Raw genomic sequence first — 19,657 nt, 5'->3', positions numbered from 1 at the left:
ATGTACATCGGCTTTGATGGAAGTAGAAACAGGTTACTAGAGAAGAAGCTCAGCAACTTGCTCAAGCACTGGCAGGTAAGAAGCAGAGCTGAGCTTGGTAGCCTACTCCTGGTAGCAGTGAGCCCTGCACTCTCCCAGGCTTAGGGTGACTGCCGTCAACTAAACCCCAATCAGGTGCCTTTCTTGCTGTCCTGGGCCTTCCTGGCAGCTAGTATTTGGCAGCAGGAAAAGAATAAAAGTTTGGGCAGTGATACACATTTTGCAGCACTTTTACATATCTTTCCTAAGCAGCTTTCTTTTTTTTTTTTTAATTTGTTTTTTATTATTATTTATTTATGATAGTGAGAGAGAGGCGCAGAGACACAGGCAGAGGGAGAAGCAGGCTCCATGCACCAGGAGCCCGACGTGGGATTGGGATTCGATCCCGGGTCTCCAGGATCGCGCCCTGGGCCAAAGGCAGGCGCCAAACCGCTGCGCCACCCAGGGATCCCTCTAAGCAGCTTTCCAGCTAATGGCAGATCACACAGAGTGAAAGAGTGCGCTTTGGTGATAGGACTGCCTCCCCAGCGGAGGGGAGCGGGAGCGGGAGCCCGAGCGATTCCCAGCCCGATCCCCAGCCCCAGCCCGAGCGGCGCCCAGGTCCACAGGGTGGACCCGGGGGCGGGGGCGGGGCCCCGCGGGTGGGCGGGGAGGAGCAATTGTGACCTGCCCGGTCCCTCCCCTCCCCGGCACTGTGATGCTGCGGGACAGCTGCTGGCCGGGCCTGTCTGTCCCCGGCCCCCTCCCGCCCAGGGTGTCACAACAGCGGAGGCGGCTGTATCTGGAGCAGTTGGGGTGGGCAGGCCCAGCTGGGAGGCGAGCCCGCGAGGAGAGCAGCCGCGATGGTGAGCGTTTCCAGGGCCCCGGCCTGGGGGTGGGCAGGAATCGGGGGCGCGGGGCTGGCACCCCGCCAAAAGCCACATATACGTGGGGGGCTAGTGGGTCCGTCGCTGTGGGTCTGCAGAGCTAGAAGTTCCTGGGATTTCAGTTCAGGGCCGAGGGGGTCCGTACCCTCGCGCGGAGGACACCCGGGGCCAGGACCCTTCATAATAGACAAAGTGGAGACCTGAGGCGAGTTGGCCCCCGGAGGGACCTCGGGGAGGTTCGTGCACGCAGGTGAGGAGGCGGAGGACGCGGTGAACCGCCGCGGAGGAGGTGGGATTCGGAGGGACCCCGCGGGCTGGCGGCTTGGGGACGGGAGCGGGGTCAGGAGGATGCAGCCCAGGGGTTCCTGACGGGCACCTGGGCCATCAAAGGTCCCCAAGTCCAATCAAATGTGACAGAGGACTTAGTCATAGTATCCCCAGTCTTGAAGTCTTTTTCCTTTCTCGTCTCTGAACATTTTCTTGGGTTTGGGGGCACTTACAATTTTAGCGCGCCCGGCTTCCCTGGCACCCACGCCAACTCCCCAGTTTTTCCAGCGGTCGAAATCTGAAGGATTTTGGCACACAGAAGTCCCCCTCCGGAAGGCAAGGGGACCTCAGACTTCCTTTTTTTTTGCTACGGTGGCGAAGGGCTCAGTGGCGGCTCCCTTCTCCCTCCTCCGAAATCCATGTCCTTTTGCGCCACAGACCTTGCTGGAGCGGGCCTCTCCAGACCCTCTAGAATCCTTCCCGTCCCTGGAGTGGGTGAATCGCCGCAGTTTACTTCCCGGACACCCCAGCACCTCCCGGTTCAGAGCCCTGGGGTTTTGGCAGCGGGTGGTGGGTTGGAAAGGTGGCGCGGCGGCGGGAAGAGAGTAAGCCTGTCTCTTAGGCCAAGGTCAGTTCTCCAGGCCGTCTTGCTGTAGGTGTGGGTGACCCAGCAGGGCGGGCGGGAAAACTCCCCTCCTCCCCCTGCTCTGCTCAGTTTGGACTGCGCCCAGGGCCTCTGGCTCCAGCTCCAGCTCCAGCTCTGCTGTTCCTAGCTGGAGGTCTGTCGCAGCCTCTCTCTCCGGAGCATGCTCCCAGACCCACCTGGCAGCTTGAAGAACTTGGGGGATGTTGGTGACAGTGGCCAAAGGAACCCACTCCTGCCCGAGGCCCCTGCTGTGAGGCCATAGCCCAGAGACCCAGAGAAGAATTTTGACTCCTGGCTCTGCAGCTAGCTATGTGACTTCAGGAAGATCGTTTAACCTCTCTAGAGAAAACTGGTTTTCTCATTTACAACATGAAAGAGGGTTACAATACAATTCCCAAGGCTCCACATAGCTTTACTGTTTTAAACTTTTTATTGTGGAGAATTTCAAACATATACAAAAGAGGAGAGAATGGTATAATGAACCCCAATATACCAATGTGTATGCCTCATCCAATTTCAACAATTACCTACTTTTGACAAGTCTTGCTTCATTTATTCCCCCTTTCCACACTTCCTATTATTTTGAAGCAAATCCTAGGCAACATACTCAAAATTTGATATTTAATATTTATAATGTCTAGTATTGTCATGCTGTATAATTTTCAAAGTGCTTTTTCTTGCATGTTTTAATTTTGACCTGAGTGCCATAGCAACTCTCATAGTAGAGCCTACAGGGAACTTACAGGGGATCCAATGATCATAATCTAGCCCTCTGAGCAAACTTTGTGTATTCAATAGGCAAGTTTCTGAAAATGTCAGGTAAATAAAATTTTTCAACAGTAAAACCTTATTTTAAATGTAGATGTTTAATTGAAAACCTATGGTTGAATATTTTGGAAAGAAAAAAATATCTTTTATTTATTTTGAAACTGAATTTTGTAAAGCAGGTTCTGTTTAAAATATTTAATTACATTGGCAGCATTGTCTTTTTTTTATAAATTTATTTTTTATTGGTGTTCAACTTGCCAACATATAGAATAACACCCAGTGCTCATCCCATTAAGTGCCCATCTCAGTGCCCATCACCTAGTCACCCCCACCCCCTGCCAACCTCCCCTTCTACCACCCCTAGTTCATTTCCCAGAGTTAGGAGTCTTTCATGATCTTCTCCCTTTCTGATATTTCCCACTCATTTTTCTCCTTTCCCCTTTATCCCTTTCACTATTTTTTATATTCCCCAAATGAATGAGACCATATAATGAGATATATAATGTTTGTCCTTCTCCGATTGGCTTATTTCACTCAGCATAATACCCTCCAGTTCCATCCATGTCGAAGCAAATGGTGGGTATTTGGCAGCATTGTCTTAATGGGAAAACATATTTAATTGACCATTTTTCACTCAAGGAACCTCTTTTTAAAAACCTCTTGACTTGTTCCTGAAAGGCTAAAATGACATATCTAATAAACATAGACCCAAAGAATCCCACCCATGCAGAAAGGACTTCATTTCCTTCAGGCAGCCATTCTCTAGGATTTCCTTCCCTCTTGGGGGTTGGAGAAAGAATTCTGCTGTGTTAAAAAGAATTAGGTTCAGCATTTCTGTATGTTATGAGTAAGAAATGCGTTAACTAATCCTATAAGTGAGCATTCCCATCTGCTCCCAGTGTCCCTCCAGTAAGCAGTTCTTTTGGGAACTGGGGCTAGGACACCTTTGGGGAAAGTGGTTGGAGACTTCTGGCCAGGTGCCCCAAGTCAAGCCCATGTCTATGATCTCAGGCACAGAGAAACTGCCTGGGTTTATGGAGAGGTGAAAACATCCGCAACTCAGCCTCCTTACTGCATTCCTCCTGAACTGTGGAGCACCAGTTCAGATGGGAATAGGCATGAAGTGGCAACAAAAAGCCTGTTTCTCAAAAACAAAACAAAACCAAAACCCCAAAAAACAGAGAGGAGGGGAGAGTGTTTTGGGGGTGAGATGGACTGCTTTTGTGTCTGCAGTCCTCTGCAAATTGCCTCCATGTAGTCAGCCATGGCTGAGCTCTGCAGGGTCCATACTTATTTTCTGACTTCAGACCACTGCTGGAGTCACCCCTGCATCTGCTCTTCTGGCAACTAAGGGCAGATTCCCCCAGACATTGGTGGAGGGGTATATGCCTCTGAGCAGCAGAGGAGCCTGATGAACAGAATTTCCCTTGGCAGTGGCTTGGGCAAAGGTGCTGATTAAATGAGGCGTTTTCATAGGAAGCTTCCAGGATCAGGTTAGGTCCATGTAGAGCTAAAGGGCCAATGCTGTTGCAGAGTGTCCTTTCTGAGGGGGCTCTTGAGTGACCTTGAGAGGAAGATGAAAAGTTAGAAATAACTTCTGGGCAGCCACAGTGGCCCAGGGGTTCAGCACCACCTTCGGCCCGGGGCGTGATCCTGGAGACCCAGTATCGAGTCCCATGTCGGGCTCCCTGCATGGAGCCTGTTTCTCCCTCTGCCTGTGTCTCTGCCTCTCTCTCTCTCTCTGTCTCTTGTGAATAAATAAATAAATAAATCTAAAAAAAAAGAAAGAAATAACTTCTGAGGAAGCAATAGCTGGTGAATTCAGGACTAGTGATAGGAGGTGGGTGTACTTCACTACTCTTTCCTTGAGGGCAGAAGTGGACCAACTGCTCCTTTTCCCTCTGGCCACCAATGGACCAGTAATGCTATCTGTGGCCTTTGTGGTCGACATTTCCCTGTCTGTGTCTTCCTATTAGAATTTCTACCAGATAAAGAACTAGGAAGAGAATGGGAAAATGGAGTGGGCAGTGTACACCAGTTTAAAACTCCTTAACTGTCTCTCACACTTGTCCCCAATGTCAGCTAAAGCTGATGGGCCTTCTGACACCAATGGGTCCCTCATGCTGGGAGTCCATTTACCAGATACCCCTGCCACTCCTAAAGTTGGTCTATGTCATCCCTATTGCTGCCCTAAATGCAATGTCTTTGAACTGAGCCCCCTCTCTTGAGCTACTTTCACTCACTGATGTTAATTTAGGTCAAGTTTTTGTTCTTGCTGTTTCTGGCTTGCTATCTATTTTTTGTTCTGATTCCAAATATGCTGTAATTGAAGGGTTTTGAACAGGGATAATTCAAAAAATCTTTTATGAATCACATTTTTTCTTACTTTAGTTATTCCTCCATGACACTGTGGATCTACTTTTTATTTGCCATCTTTGACCTAGATCCTAAAATATAGGTGAGTTATTAGCCCAGCCTGGCATCTAGACATAATTTGATATAATAATATGCTCCCTGAAAGCACCTATGTGGCATTTGATTACATTGGTGCTCAGGGGATGTGAACTGGTCTCAGGTTTTTACATGCCATATACCACTGCTCCATGTCAGTTCCTTTCCTAGGTAATATGCCAGTTTTACTATTTTATGATACTTCAAAATGATTTTTGAAGCTACAAAGCCTCCTTCTACAGAGGATCCTAACTAGCTGATCTTAGTCCTCTGAGAACAAAATTAATGGGAATGACTAATATTAAAATAGAAATAATATAAGATTTATATAAGAAAAGGTTTCTTAGGGTGGATTTATAAAAGGGCTATTCTAGAATTTCCTTTTGATGTTCTGCAAAATGTAGGCTTCTCTCCCCATGGAAGATGGAGGTAGGTGGCATAGATGCCTCATCTGCTCTGCCTTTCATGAGCCTACATGTCAGGCAAACTGCCATTTGTGGGACCTGCCCTAAATGTTCCTGCCTCTTGTTCATATTGTTCCCAAGCCCAACTAAAATGATCATTTTGGCATGTCTAAATTCGTCAAGGTCACTGCAGATATTCCTGTTCCAGGAAACCAAGCCAGAGTTGTTTTTTTTCTCCTTTGAACTCCCATTATCTCTTAGGCACTGGTTACTCTGGTTAAATAGATTATAAGACCTCTCTGGGCAGAGTTTTCATTCTAATTGTCCATGTATTTATTGAGCACCCACTACATTCAAGCACTGTGCTTGATGCTGGGGATGCAGTAAGTAAATAAGGGTTTCTTGCCCTCATAAATCTTATTCTCTCTGCTAGGAAAGTCAGAAAATTGAACAAGCAACTATAATATGGTGTGATAAATACCATGATAGGAAAGAAGAGGATTGTAGGAGCACATAGTAGGGGCCCTATGCTGGTTAGTGGTTTTCCAGACTTCCTGTAGGAAGTGACATTTAATGAATAGGATGGGTAGGAGTTCGCCTAGTATCTTTTGACACTTCCTCACACATAATAACACAATAAATATATGTTGTAGAAATGAAGACAGTGAGTAACTTTTGTAGTTATCCTGGCACTAGGTCTGTGTAAGGATATGTCATACTTTTCTTGAGGAAATGAAATTCCTTTATTAGGTCTCTCCCCTCTCCCTCATCTTCACTCCCTGGATTGCTGGGCAGAGAGGTCCAGCAGCATACACGGGACCCCCTTCACCCCACAACATCCCTGGAGCACAGAAGTGGTCTGAGCTGTATAAACTCAGATTCAAAATGGAACTGAAGGGATCCCTGGGTGGCGCAGTGGTTTAGCGCCTGCCTTTGGCCCAGGGCACGATCCTGGAGACCCGGGATCAAATCCCACGTTGGGCTCCCGGTGCATGGAGCCTGCTTTCCCTCTCTCTCTCTCTCTCTCTCCGTGACTACCCTAAATAAATAAAAACAAAAAAATTAAAAAAAAAAAAACAAAAAAACAAAATGGAACTGAAAGAGAGAAATAGTGCGAGAGAGAAAGCCTGAGCTCTGATTGGCTAGAGCGGAATCTGAAATCTGAGTTTGGAGTAAATTTAGGACATAAATATCCTCTGCTGGGTCAGTTTCCTCTGCACTTCAGCTCCTCCTTCTCCTTGTACACACACCAGCCCTGAGAAACAGATTTCTGGTTCTATCAGAGAAGGATGACCCAGGATGACCCATTTTCAAAGAGACTACTACCATAAGCCATTCTCAATTTCTCTCTGCATTGGAGCTTTTTTCTGTTTGGAGTTTTGCTATAAGAGTTTGGCCTTGTTATATACTCTCAGGCTTGCATTGATGTAGATATGGGCACACCCCAGGGCCCTGGAAGTTCAGAGTGCAATGGGCCAGGAGGTTGTGTGGTTTAAAGGAAAGAACTCAGGCTGAGGTCAGAGAAGACCTGGATTCCAGTCTGGGCTCTTGCTACAGAGTTGTAAAATCTTTTTTTTTCTTTTTAATTCCTAATGAATTTTTTATTTATTTATGATAGTCACACACACACAGAGAGAGAGAAAGAGAGAGGCAGAGACACAGGCAGAGGGAGAAGCAGGCTCCATGCACCGGGAGCCCGACGTGGGATTCGATCCCGGGTCTCCAGGATCGTGCCCTGGGCCAAAGGCAGGTGCTAAACCGCTGCGCCACCCAGGGATCCCCCGGAGTTGTAAAATCTTGAATCTGTTCCTTTACCTTTCTGAGCATCAGATTTTTCATTGTAAAATGGGGAGGGAATCATATTTGGTGATCCATAAAGCCAGTCCAGTTTTAGTATCCTAAATGTTTGCAGTTGACATAACATCCCTGCTTAGGCCAGATGGATGACCTTTCTTGGGCATGAGGGGTGGCCTCACAAGGCCAACAGCACTGTGTCTGCTCTGTGTTTATGTAGAACTTCCAGGCAGGAAGATGGGGGCAGTGATGAGGCAATGGCTGGAGAAGGCTAGCTCAGTGCCTTGGCATATTAGTTCTTAGTATTGCCAGCTTAATCAATGACTAAGTGAAATGGGACAGGAAGAGCCTGGACCCTGCAGAATAAGATACTTAAAATTTTTTTTCTTTAGTTTTTTTTTTTTTTTTTTTTTTTTTAGTTTGGAAAAATTTAAATCCCTGGAATAGTACTATAATGCCACTCATTCATCTATGATCTAGATTTAGTAATTATAATTTTTCTGCCATATTTACTTTATCTGCTGTATTTGTTGAAGTATTTTAAAGTAAAATACAGATGTTTTAGTATTTTTTCCCAAATGCTTTAGAAGTGACTCTAAAAAATAAGGTCATTGTCATACTTAACTATACTTTCATTATCATGTTTTAATAAAACTAATCAATGTCTCTATTTGTCCCCCAAATAATTTTGATTTGTTCAAACCAGAATTTAGGCCAAGTGCACATACTACATGTGGGCATTATGTTTCTTAAGTTTCTTTTGATATGGAACAATCTCTCCTATCATCTTTATTTTCCATAAACTAAAAATATATCAATTGTCCTGTAGAATGTTTCACTTTCTGGATTTATTTTACTGTTTTCTCATGTCATTTATTACTCTGATTCTTGTGTTTTCTATAATGTGAAAACTAAATTTAAAGTGTTTCATAGATTAAGGCTGAGTTTTTTGTTTTTTTTTTTTTTGTTTTGTTTTTGTTTTTTTTTTTTTTTAGAGAAAGCGTGCACATAAGAATGTGAGCAGGTGGGGGTAGAGGGGCAGAAGGAGAGGGAATCTTAGGCAGGCTCCATCTGGAGCTCCAGTCATCCTCCAGTGAGGAGCTCAACACAGGCTCAATCTCATGACCCTGAGATCATGACCAGAGCCAAAATGAAGAGTTGGACACTTAACGGACTGAGCCACCCCAGGACCCCAAGACTAAGTACAAGAATTCCTGCATGGGTGGTGTTGTGTATGTTATATTGCATCACATCAGGAGGTCCTTAATGTCTGGTTTTCTCACTATCAGTACTGTTAAAATTGATCCCAGTGTTAGGGTAGTAACTGCTGTAGTTATTTTTTCTCATTGTAACCTGTAAGTAACTGATTCTTTGGCACTATCTGAATATCTATTTCTTATGTAATTAGGAACTATCATATGGCAACATTTATTAATATATTATTCCTTGTACATTGATTAGCTGACATTCTTCAGTTAAAAAAAAGAGCTTTCCCTCATAAAGAGTACTGTTTGAATGGGGACAAATCAGTTTTATTTATTTTCCTTTCTTAACAACACAAAGGAGTATGGATTTTTATATACATCCTATTTCTTTTTTTTTTTTTTAAAGATTTTATTTATATATTCATGAGATACACGGAGAGAGAAAGGCAGAGACACAGGCAGAGGGAGAAGCAGGCTCCACGCAGGGAACCCGATGTGGGACTGGATCCCGGGTCTCCAGAATCAGGTCCTGGGCTGAAGGTGGTGCTAAACCGCTGAGCCACCCGGGCTGCCCTATTTCAATCAAGTACCATCCTTCTTCTTTTTCATGCTCATACTGACTCATCTTTGGCAGTGGGAGCTTTCTGAGCTCTTTTAACATCATTCCAGTCTGTGATAGCTTCTGTGCTTTCAGGCACCATAACATGTTCCAGGATCATCTTGTATATTCCTTATCTCAGACCCAGAACTCTTCATTTCTTCCAGGAGCCCTGGTTCCTGTTAGTGGCAATGGTATTGAGGGACCTTCCTTTTCTCTTGATTGGTGTAGCCACTTTTGGGTTTTGGAAGCACCTATCAACATGTCAGTTATTTCTGAGTCTCTTCAAGCGAGTTTAACAGAGGAAATAGCTCTTTCTAAGGTGTGTGTGTGTGTGTGTGTGTGTGAGTGTGAGAGAGAGAGAGAGAGAGAGAGAGAGAGAGAGAGAGAGAGAGAGAATGGGTCTGTGAAGACTCGCATCTCTATTAGTGTGTGTAAGATTAAAGGGGCATCAAAGTATAGGACACTTTTTTAAAATTCTGAATTAAGACGTAAGGTGAAGGCAGAAAATAGACCTCAGAGTAGGGGTGAGTGGAATGGGAACCTGGGGTCTCTAACTTTCCACTCCTGTTTCTTCTGGGTGCAGAATAAAGCTACAAGGTAGTATCATAATGAAAATGATAACGGTAAAGGCAAAAACAACAATAATCATGGCTACCTTTTATTTTCCAGATGAGAGGAAGTTAAGTAACTCAGCCATGGTCACACAGCATAAGTAAATTGAGAAGGTGCAATTTAAACCCTGGGGTGTGGACAACTTTGTGAGTGAAGCCTTTCCCTGGCCATCAGACTCACAGAAATATAGCTGGGTTGTATATCCAGAAAGAGATATGTTTCATACTGGTTGCTGTGAACACCTGTGCTCTGTGGTCCCCAAGGCAAGGGCATAAAGACAGGTGTAGGGTAGGTCTCAGTTCTAAAATCAAATTCGGAGGTAATGAGTCCTGGAATCTCTGACTCTGAGTTATTACTCAGGGCAGCTGCCCTGTTCCCATGGCCAAAGAACGTCCAAGTTCCCTCTGACTCCATGTGTTTCAGTGCCCAGCCAAATCCTCTAGAGGCTCTGCTCTGGCCTGGGTTACCTAGTGCTGGAAAATGCCAGGTCACATCATGCATAAGAATAGAAACCCACGGACCAAGCACATGCTTCCCAGCTGGGCTTTAGGAGGCATCATGTGCACAGGGCCACTTTGTGCTGGCCATGCTTCCTCACAGGTGGGATATGTGGAGGTGATGAGGCCATACTTCCTGGTAAAACCCTAGCTTCTGTTCAAACACACACATTCATACTCTCTCTCTTTCTCTCTCTCTCTCTCTCTCACACACACACAGACACCCATCCTCATCCTCAACTATTAGCACTGGGATCAATCAGGTAATCATGACTTCACACCAGAGTAATGAAGAAGTAAGGACCTTCTAAAGGTCCCCTTTAATACTTGGCCTGACATAGGCAAGGGAGCAGGTTATGGTGGCTATAAATAAGTTTTCCAACTTATCAGAGTTTAAGAAGAGCTCATTTATATACTCCCAATTCTCCTTTGCTGATGTAAATCCTTTCTTCTACATTTGTAGCCAGAACACTAAAGACACCCATGATACCTATTTACAAAGTATATTCATTAGTGTTTATCTGCTCTATGATATTCTGAGACTTTGTGTGTTAGTGTGTGTGTGTGTGTGTGTGTGTGTGTGTGTGTGTGTGTGCATGAGAGAGAGAAAGAGGGAGAGAGGGGGAGAGGAAGAGAGATGAATGGAAGGAAAGAGAGAGAAAGGGGACAGGAGAGGTGATGTTGTTTAGGAAGGCCTAGGCATGAATACAAATGCTGTCACTGTGTATGGTAGTGAATTTATGGACAGTTTCTGCTGTTATCATTTGTTCATCCTTTGACCTCCTTCATCAGTACAAGAATTCATGGTTTTGAATTAACCCCCTGTTGAGCCAAGTCTCAGTCCAGATGCATTGGTACCCAGACACCTGACATGTCAGACCCCATCTGGTTCTAAATGGCATGGTTGGAGGGATGGATATCCTGAGAGTTGGATGCCAGAGATAGACAAGTCTTCAGATGTGCCGGATATAGCATAAAGGCATGACCAAGGTGTAGGACTCTTTGACCTTGATTCTGCATTTTCCTCACAGCGGGAGTGCATATCAGTCCACGTGGGTCAAGCAGGAGTTCAGATTGGCAATGCCTGCTGGGAGCTCTTCTGTCTGGAACATGGCATCCAGGCAGATGGCACCTTTGGTGTCCAAGGCAGCAAGGTCAATGATGATGACTCATTCACCACCTTTTTCAGTGAGACTGGTAATGGGAAACATGTGCCTCGGGCTGTCATGGTAGATCTGGAGCCTACTGTAGTAGGTGAGTATGGGCTGTAGGTGAGTATGGGCTAGTATCCTTTCCACAGAAAACAACATAAAGCTGCAGAGGCTTTGGTCCATGATAGCTAAGGAAGCAGAATCTCTAATTGGAGGGTGGGAGTGGCTCAACTAGAACCTCCCCACCCCACATTTACTTCTGTTAGCTCCTTGAAATCTCCAGTCTTTTGGAGTCTCCAGATACAATAGAAATCACAGATCTCTGCTCCCCCATTTTAGCTGTAACCTATGCAGAACGAAAGAACCTATACTTAAACTCCTTAACCTGCTAAGAAAGACTTAAATTTTTAGTCAAGATTCTTTACTAGATACTAAGAGTAAAAAAATAAAAAAATAATTATAAGAATTGTAAGAGGTCTCCAAATAGTCAATTTTCCAAAGCATAGGGTTTCTGATTTCATAATAATTGCAGTCTTTTCCCATGGGTCTGATATAACCTTGTATTACCTTATACAAAATGGAGTAAGAGCAGACACATTGTCTTACAGCCAGAAGTTGCTGTAGTTCTAGAATGAACCTCTTCTGGATCCTAGAAAACAGGAATTCTGACTTGTGTTGGTACAGGTTCTTAGTGCTTCACCTTTCCCCTGAGGTCCCCCTCACTCCCTACATCACTTCCCTGGACTCCTGGGTCAGTTCTCAGCTCAACATCAGGATTTCCTCAGCCTCAAGGCTGGTTCACCAAACAAGGAATGGGTACGTTTCACAGAGATATCTAGGCTAACGTCTGTAATGCCTGAACACTAATTTCCAGGGACAACAGACTATAGGTACACTGCCCTTGGATACATTGTATAAATACAAAATGTACAGATTACTCCCCCAGACAACTGTGTAAATGACTGATTTCCTTGGGGTGGGGAGATTAGAATAACTCTGAAGAGAAGAGGACATGTAGCTGGGGCTTGATACATCTTGGTCTGCCATATATCTATTTTGTGTGGACTCTTGGAGGTGAGCTGAATAGCCACCCTCTCTAGGGCTCCTGCTCTTCTAGAACCTGGAGCATGGTTCTGCTTTAAGAACATCCTAAAATATCTCTAATGTCTGACATTTATTTGGTTAGGGATAGAACAATTCCTCAGAGAGCAGATTACTTGGAATTTTTATCTGTGTACCTAGAGCATTTTAGTGCAGGTGAAATTGGGTTAAAGTTTTGGATAACCTTGCAGCATGAAAAAAAAAAAAAAAGGAAGACTTGAGGGGTCAAAGTAGAAGGAAGCCAGGGCACTTAGCTTTGATGTTTGGTGAACTTTGTGAACCTGATGCTTTTAAAAGTTCCTGCCAGCAGAGCAGCTGGCTTCTCTTTGCCTATTTGAGTCACAGGCTTCTGATTCAATTAGTGCCTATGTTACCCTGGAATTCTCTTAACCTTTTGCAGATTTATTTTTTTTATTTTAATGATTTTATTTATTTATTCATGACACACACACACACACACACACACACACACACACAGAGGCCGAGACACAGGCAGAGGGAGAAGCAGACTCCATGCAAGGAGCCCAATGTGGGACTCGATTCAGGTCTCCAGGATCAGGCCCTGGGCTGAAGGTGGCACTAAACCGCTGAGCCACCTGGGCTGCCCATTTTTGCAGATTTATTATAGGGTTGTCTGGTTCTACCTCAGTGGAGTTTTATAGGCAGAGGAAATGGAGACCCAGAAAAGTATTATATGATATTTAATGAGGGACACTTCTCTAGAAACAAGGTAGAAAGACCTGATGGTTTCTGTCCCTTGGTAGATGAGGTTCGGGCAGGAACCTACCGCCAGCTCTTCCATCCAGAGCAGTTGATCACAGGGAAGGAGGATGCAGCTAACAACTATGCCCGGGGCCACTACACAGTGGGCAAGGAGAGCATCGACCTGGTGCTGGATCGTATACGGAAGCTGGTAAGTATTAACAAGGGTGGGGGGATCCCTGGGTGGTGCAGCGGTTTGGCGCCTGCCTTTGGCCCAGGGCGCGATCCTGGAGACCCGGGATCGAATCCCATATCAGGCTCCCGGTGCATGGAGCCTGCTTCTCCCTCCGCCTGTGTCTCTGCCTCTCTCTCTCTCTGTGACTATCATAAATAAATAAAAATTAAAAAAAAAAAAACAACAAGGGTGGGGAATTGATGAGTTAGGCTAAAATGGATAGGCTAAGTCTGAACAGAATTAGTGAAGGCACACGACACCTAGCTACAGAATAGAGCTCTTAAGATTTGAGAATTTTTGCTTATGTTCTATAAGAAGCATTCATAGGGATGATGCCCCTTTCTTCACCTGGACATTATGAACTACCCTACAGGTTGATGCCCTACCAATTCTTATTGATACTCTATGGTAGTATCTGGGGGAAATTCTAGATATAAGGAAAGCTAGCTCTTTGCTTGTTGAAAGCATAAGTTAACAAAGAATTTAACTTGGAAGAGAAGAGGAAGAGATTGTTGATACATTTGAGAACTTAAAAATACCATTACAAATGTCAATTAAATACATTCCTTCACTTAATTCCCATAACAATGATACAGAGAAAGTCATTTTCCTGTACTTTACAGGTGAAGAAATTGAGGGCCAGTGTGGCTCAATTATTTAGCTTCAGTCACACAATTAGAAAGTGGTAGAGTTGGGATTTGAATCCGGTTGTATGATTAAAAAGCTCTGAGTTATAGGGTGGGCCAGTTTATCTCTTCGAACTTTCATTTCCTTATCTTTACAATGGAAATGGTTGGACTTGGTCAGTGGTTCTTGGGAGCTAAGGATGCCAAATTTTTGTATATGTTCTTTCTTTCTTTCTTTCTTTCTTTCTTTCTTTCTTTCTTTCTTTCTTTCTTTCTTTCTTTCTTTCTTTCTTTCTTTCCTTTATTCATGAGAGACACACACAGAGAGAAAGAAAGGCAGAGGGAGAAGCAGGCTCCATACAGGGAGCCTGTGTGGGACTCGATCCCAGGACTCCAGGATCACGCCCTGGACTGAAGACAGGCACCAAACTGCTGAGCCACCCAGGCGTCCCTTTGTTCACTTTTTCTGCTTAGTGGAGAGCTCGTAGGAATTATCTGTCTCAAAGCTGTCTGTGGGCTCCAAAAGTTCAGAACCAGTATCATAAATCATACCGAATGGGAAAATTTGCGACTGTTATGGATTCTCTTAGTTCTGATAAGAGCTAACATTGAGTGCTTACTACATGTCAAGTACTTGCTCAGCATATCATGCTATCTCATTTGATAATCACAATAACCTTGTGAGATGAGTATTTTTTTATTGCCCTACTTCAGTCAGGAAAAAACAGAAATCTGGAGAGGTTCAATAATTTGCTCAAGTTTTTACAGCTGGGAAATGACAAAATTGATATTAAAACTCAGATTTTCTAACTCCATATATATGTCTGAAATTGATATCCTGAGCCACATTTCAAGGCTGGGCTGAGATGTATAGTCACAAGTTCCCACAAAACCAATGACAAAGGCAGGGAAAATGGGCAAGGATTTGGGGTTCTCAAAGGGCAAAGTTGTTAACCATTGTGGTTCTGACACTCTTATTCCTGATTCAACCAAGTCGCTGGGCTGGAACCGTATACGTACCTAGTGGCATGTACTTGTACAGTTTGCCACCCAATATATTTTAGCTAGTTCTCTCCAGATCAACTTAATTCCTTTTTATTTTACTACTTCAAGGCTGTTTTTATTTTACCTACATAAAAATGTTGAGGAATAGAGTGGGGCAGATAGAGAGGATTGCCTGCCTTTGTTCACATAAAGATATTTTAATAAACCTGTCTCCATGGTTTTTTTCTCATGCTCTACTCTCCCCAGACAGATGCCTGCTCTGGCCTGCAGGGCTTCCTCATCTTCCACAGTTTTGGTGGGGGCACTGGCTCTGGCTTCACTTCTCTGTTGATGGAACGCCTCTCCTTGGATTATGGCAAGAAATCCAAGCTAGAGTTTGCTATTTACCCAGCTCCTCAGGTCTCCACTGCAGTGGTGGAGCCTTACAACTCCATTCTGACAACCCACACCACACTGGAACATTCAGATTGTGCTTTTATGGTGGATAATGAAGCCATCTATGACATCTGTCGCAGGAACCTAGACATCGAGCGCCCCACCTATACCAACCTCAACCGCCTCATCAGTCAGATTGTGTCCTCCATCACTGCCTCTCTCCGCTTTGATGGGGCCCTTAATGTGGACCTCACTGAGTTCCAGACCAACCTGGTGCCCTACCCCCGCATCCACTTCCCACTGGTCACTTATGCACCCATCATATCTGCTGAGAAAGCCTATCATGAACAACTCTCCGTGGCTGAGATAACCAGCTCCTGCTTTGAGCCCAACAGCCAGATGGTGAAGTGTGACCCAAGACATGGGAAGTACATGGCCTGCTGCATGCTCTACCGGGGGGATGTGGTGCCTAAGGATGTGAATGTCGCTATTGCTGCCATCAAGACCAAGAGGACTATTCAATTTGTAGATTGGTGTCCTACAGGCTTCAAGGTGAGAGCTGATGACTTGACTTAGGGAGAAGATAGACAATTAGAGAAGCAGAAGGAGATGGGGGAGAAATACATGTAAATTCCAGGATGTTAGACAAAATTTCATGGGAGCTTCAGGCTTCATGGGATGACATGGGAAGAAGGCTTAATACAAATATAACCATGATATCATTAATTCATTCATTTTAGGTAAGGAAGAGACTATTTGAAAGGATAATTGAGAGAAGGGGAGGAGAACAATTGCAATACTCGGAGGGACAATACAACAGAGGGAGAAAGTTCCTACCCTAATATCTGCAAGCATCCCAAAGGTCAGGTAGAGAAGGGCTTTTCTCTAAGAAGGAGGAGTGAACAGGCTAGAAAGAACCCTTGCAGGCAAGTGGGATGTACAGGATGAATGAGCAGAGGTAGTTGTTATCTGACAATAGATTAGAGAATGGAGTTAACCAAATGATTCAAATTACCAAAGAGGTTTAATTCCCTCCTTTAACAAAAGATATGTTCCTCTCCAATTTATTTTGAAAAATTAAATATTTTTCCTGTAAGTCTTAATTAACTTAGAGTGAGGATAAGAAATTATATGTGTACTATAGGATTGTGAATCACTTATCTTGTGAAGCCCCAACATTTTCCGTTAACCAGGAATAAGAGAAGCTGAGGAAGCCTGTTGTAGAGCAGGTGTCTGCAATCTAGAAAATGTCTCAGACTCTGAGGGTCAGTGGGTAGATATAATAGCCAGAGAAAAACCATGGATCTTAGGACTAGTAAATGTTGAATGTTAGAAGCCACTCCTTTGAGTTGCCCTGGCAAGGTAATGCAGCTGAGAGCACAAGGTAATGCTCTGTGCATGTGAACTGCTTGACCACTTTGTCCTGTCTTCCCATGGTCTTTTTTTTTTTTTTTTTTTTTTAAGATTTTACTTATTTATTTGACACAGAGCACAAGCAGCAGGCAGAGGGAGAGGGAGAAGAAGGCTCCCGGCTGAGCAAGGAGCCCAATGCAGGGCTCCATCTCAGGACTCTGGGATCATGACCTGAGCTGAAGGCAGATGCTTAACCAACTGAGCCATCCAGGTGCCCCTCTATGGTCTTTTTTTTTTTTTTTTAAGATTTTATTTATTTATTTATGAGAGAGAGAGAGAGAGAGAGAGAGGCAGAGACACAGGCAGAGGGAGAAGCAGGCTCCATGCAGGGAGCCTGATGTGGGACTCGATCCCTGGTCTCCAGGCTCATGCCCTGGGCCGAAGGCGGCGCTAAACCACTGAGCTACTGGGGCTGCCCTCCCTCCATGGTCTTTAATGAGATTCTACTATCAAAATAACTACCATCATTTACATTAATTAGTAACCCCCAGTCATGCTAATAATTTAAGAGGCTCACTCAGCACTAGGGGTAGTTATACCAGCTGCTACAGATACAGAGATGAGCATTTCTATTTTTCCTTGATGGGACTTATAAAAACAAGGTACCATGTGCCACTCTCTTGACTGACATATTTGCATATGGAGCGTTGACCCTAGTAGCTAATCTCCTTTTGTAGGATTTTTCCTCACTGCTGTACTCCTACCTATATACACAATCTTTTCCCTCTAGACTCACCAATTTTTATGGGTAAGTTTTGGTCATTCTTGTGAAAACTGTCAAGATCTTCCAAAATATGGAGTTCTTTTTAAATTTTTAAAATGGAAACAAACAACAAAGTGAGCTAGTAGGAAAATGAATAGGATAAAAGAAATGAGATGTGAGGGTGGTGGGGAAGTAAATAAAAAGGAGATGCCTCTTACTCTGACTCTGTTATTTTAAGCTGAAGTTTGGGGATTATGTCCAGAAAGATAGGTAGTACTAGCATCTTTAGCTGCTTTTCAGAAAGGCACATGCTATTGAACTTCATCCTCTCATAACCTCCTCAAAGGAGTTTGTCCCTACTTGACTCAGTTGAAGGGATAATTACTGTTCGAGAGAGAAGAGTTGGCTCCAGGCACAAAGTTTTTTGCTGGTCAGGGTCAGATCTAGCAAAATATGTGATGCAGCAAAGTTTATATTCATTGCCCTTCCTCTTCTCATTTTTGGTCCTTTGCCCCTGGCTCAGCATCACTTCCACCACCAAGTTGCTACTTTTGTCTAAGAGGAATGATAGATAATTGCAAAGTCATTTCATGGGCTACCCACCTTGGCTATATAGCCTGTTGCAACTCCCAACTACATCTCTCAAGAGGACATACATTTTAATGCTATAAAATTGAGAGGCTGACAAGGCATGATGACCTGGGTAGAGGGGTATTTTTTGGGTAGAACTGTGGTTCTCAGTTTCCCATAAATATTATCACAATTTGTCACCTTAGAGTTCTTCCAAATTTCTACAGTTTCTGGGATTGGCTTTGGTTTGTGATATGTATATGAGCAGAAGGGAGATTTCTTAGATCCCTAATATCAGATGGGGTTAGGGTTAGCTTAGAGGACCCTGCCATGCTACCAGATCTTGGGAAGTTGGCTTGTTCAGGCAAGAGTTTTAATAAACTTTCTTTGACTGAGGTCCTTGTTTTTCTTCTAACAAGCCTTCCTCCCCTGAAATATGGGGCCTGGCTAACACTAACACCAACTCTAGGACCTTTTAGATTTTTTAAATTTATCACTCTGCATTATCTCCATGATCTTTTATTTTTTTATTTTTTATTTTTTTTTTAATTTTTATTTATTTATGATAGTCACAGAGAGAGAGAGAGAGAGAGGCAGAGACACAGGCGGAGGGAGAAGCAGGCTCCATGCACCGGGAGCCCGACGTGGGACTCGATCCCGGGTCTCCAGGATCACGCCCTGGGCCAAAGGCAGGCGCCAAACCACTGCGCCACCCAGGGATCCCTCTCCATGATCTTTTAAACAGCCCTTTACTGTTGGTAGAGAAACTTACCTAAATTTGCTGACCGTATAACTAAGAGAAACTTTAGATGATCATGCATAAAACAAAAAACCAAGTCTAGAAATTAATTTGCTTCTAAAGGGGACCTATTTCCCTTTTCAAGATAAACATGTATTGTACACCCTTCCTAACAATAATCTCATTCATTACTCTCATTTGTCTACTTGAATCCCTCCACTAACATTTCTACCTATACCAGCTCTTTCACCCTTTTCTTTTGCAGTTTTTTCTTCCAACTTTTAATTTAAATTCCACCTAGTATTTTGCAGTCTTTAGATTTTATAGCCCTTCTCTTGAATTTGCCTGCACCTCATTCCACTCACTTTTAATTTCTCTTCACCACTTACCTCTCTTTACCTGTCTGTTTCTCCAACCTCTTGATTCCCTCTTTTCACATCCAGGCCTGCTCCCATTCCCAACCCATGACTGTGTCTTGCTACCACACCATGTTACCAAGACAACCCCATCTTGAGTTATCCTTTGGCTGCTCTGCATTTTCTTTTGTTACTCCTCTTCTTTTTCTGTTCCTCAGGTGGGCATCAACTATCAGCCACCCACTGTGGTACCAGGAGGGGACCTGGCCAAAGTCCAGAGGGCTGTTTGCATGCTCAGCAACACCACAGCAATTGCAGAGGCCTGGGCCCGCCTGGACCACAAGTTTGATCTCATGTATGCCAAGCGGGCCTTTGTGCATTGGTATGTTGGAGAGGGAATGGAAGAAGGAGAATTTTCTGAGGCCAGGGAGGACCTGGCTGCACTGGAGAAGGATTATGAAGAAGTGGGGACTGATTCATTTGAAGAAGAAAATGAAGGGGAGGAGTTTTAAATACAACACTTTCTCCTTG

General features: G+C 44.2%; 1 protein-coding gene across 1 annotated transcript; it reads left to right on the top strand.

The window, feature by feature from the left end:
- Positions 1-462: 462 nt before the first annotated feature.
- On the top strand, positions 463-19,657 carry TUBA8 (tubulin alpha 8). Its single transcript, XM_041736778.1, has 5 exons — positions 463-884; positions 11,182-11,404; positions 13,167-13,315; positions 15,217-15,897; positions 19,345-19,657. Exons 1-5 carry the CDS (start codon positions 882-884, stop codon positions 19,636-19,638), a joined length of 1,350 nt encoding a protein of 449 aa, XP_041592712.1. The 5' UTR covers positions 463-881; the 3' UTR covers positions 19,639-19,657.

This window comes from Vulpes lagopus, chromosome 21, assembly GCF_018345385.1.
Source record: "Vulpes lagopus strain Blue_001 chromosome 21, ASM1834538v1, whole genome shotgun sequence".
Lineage (NCBI taxonomy): Eukaryota > Metazoa > Chordata > Mammalia > Carnivora > Canidae > Vulpes > Vulpes lagopus.
Note: the sequence above shows the minus strand (reverse complement) of the source record. Positions and strands in the feature narration are given on the sequence as shown.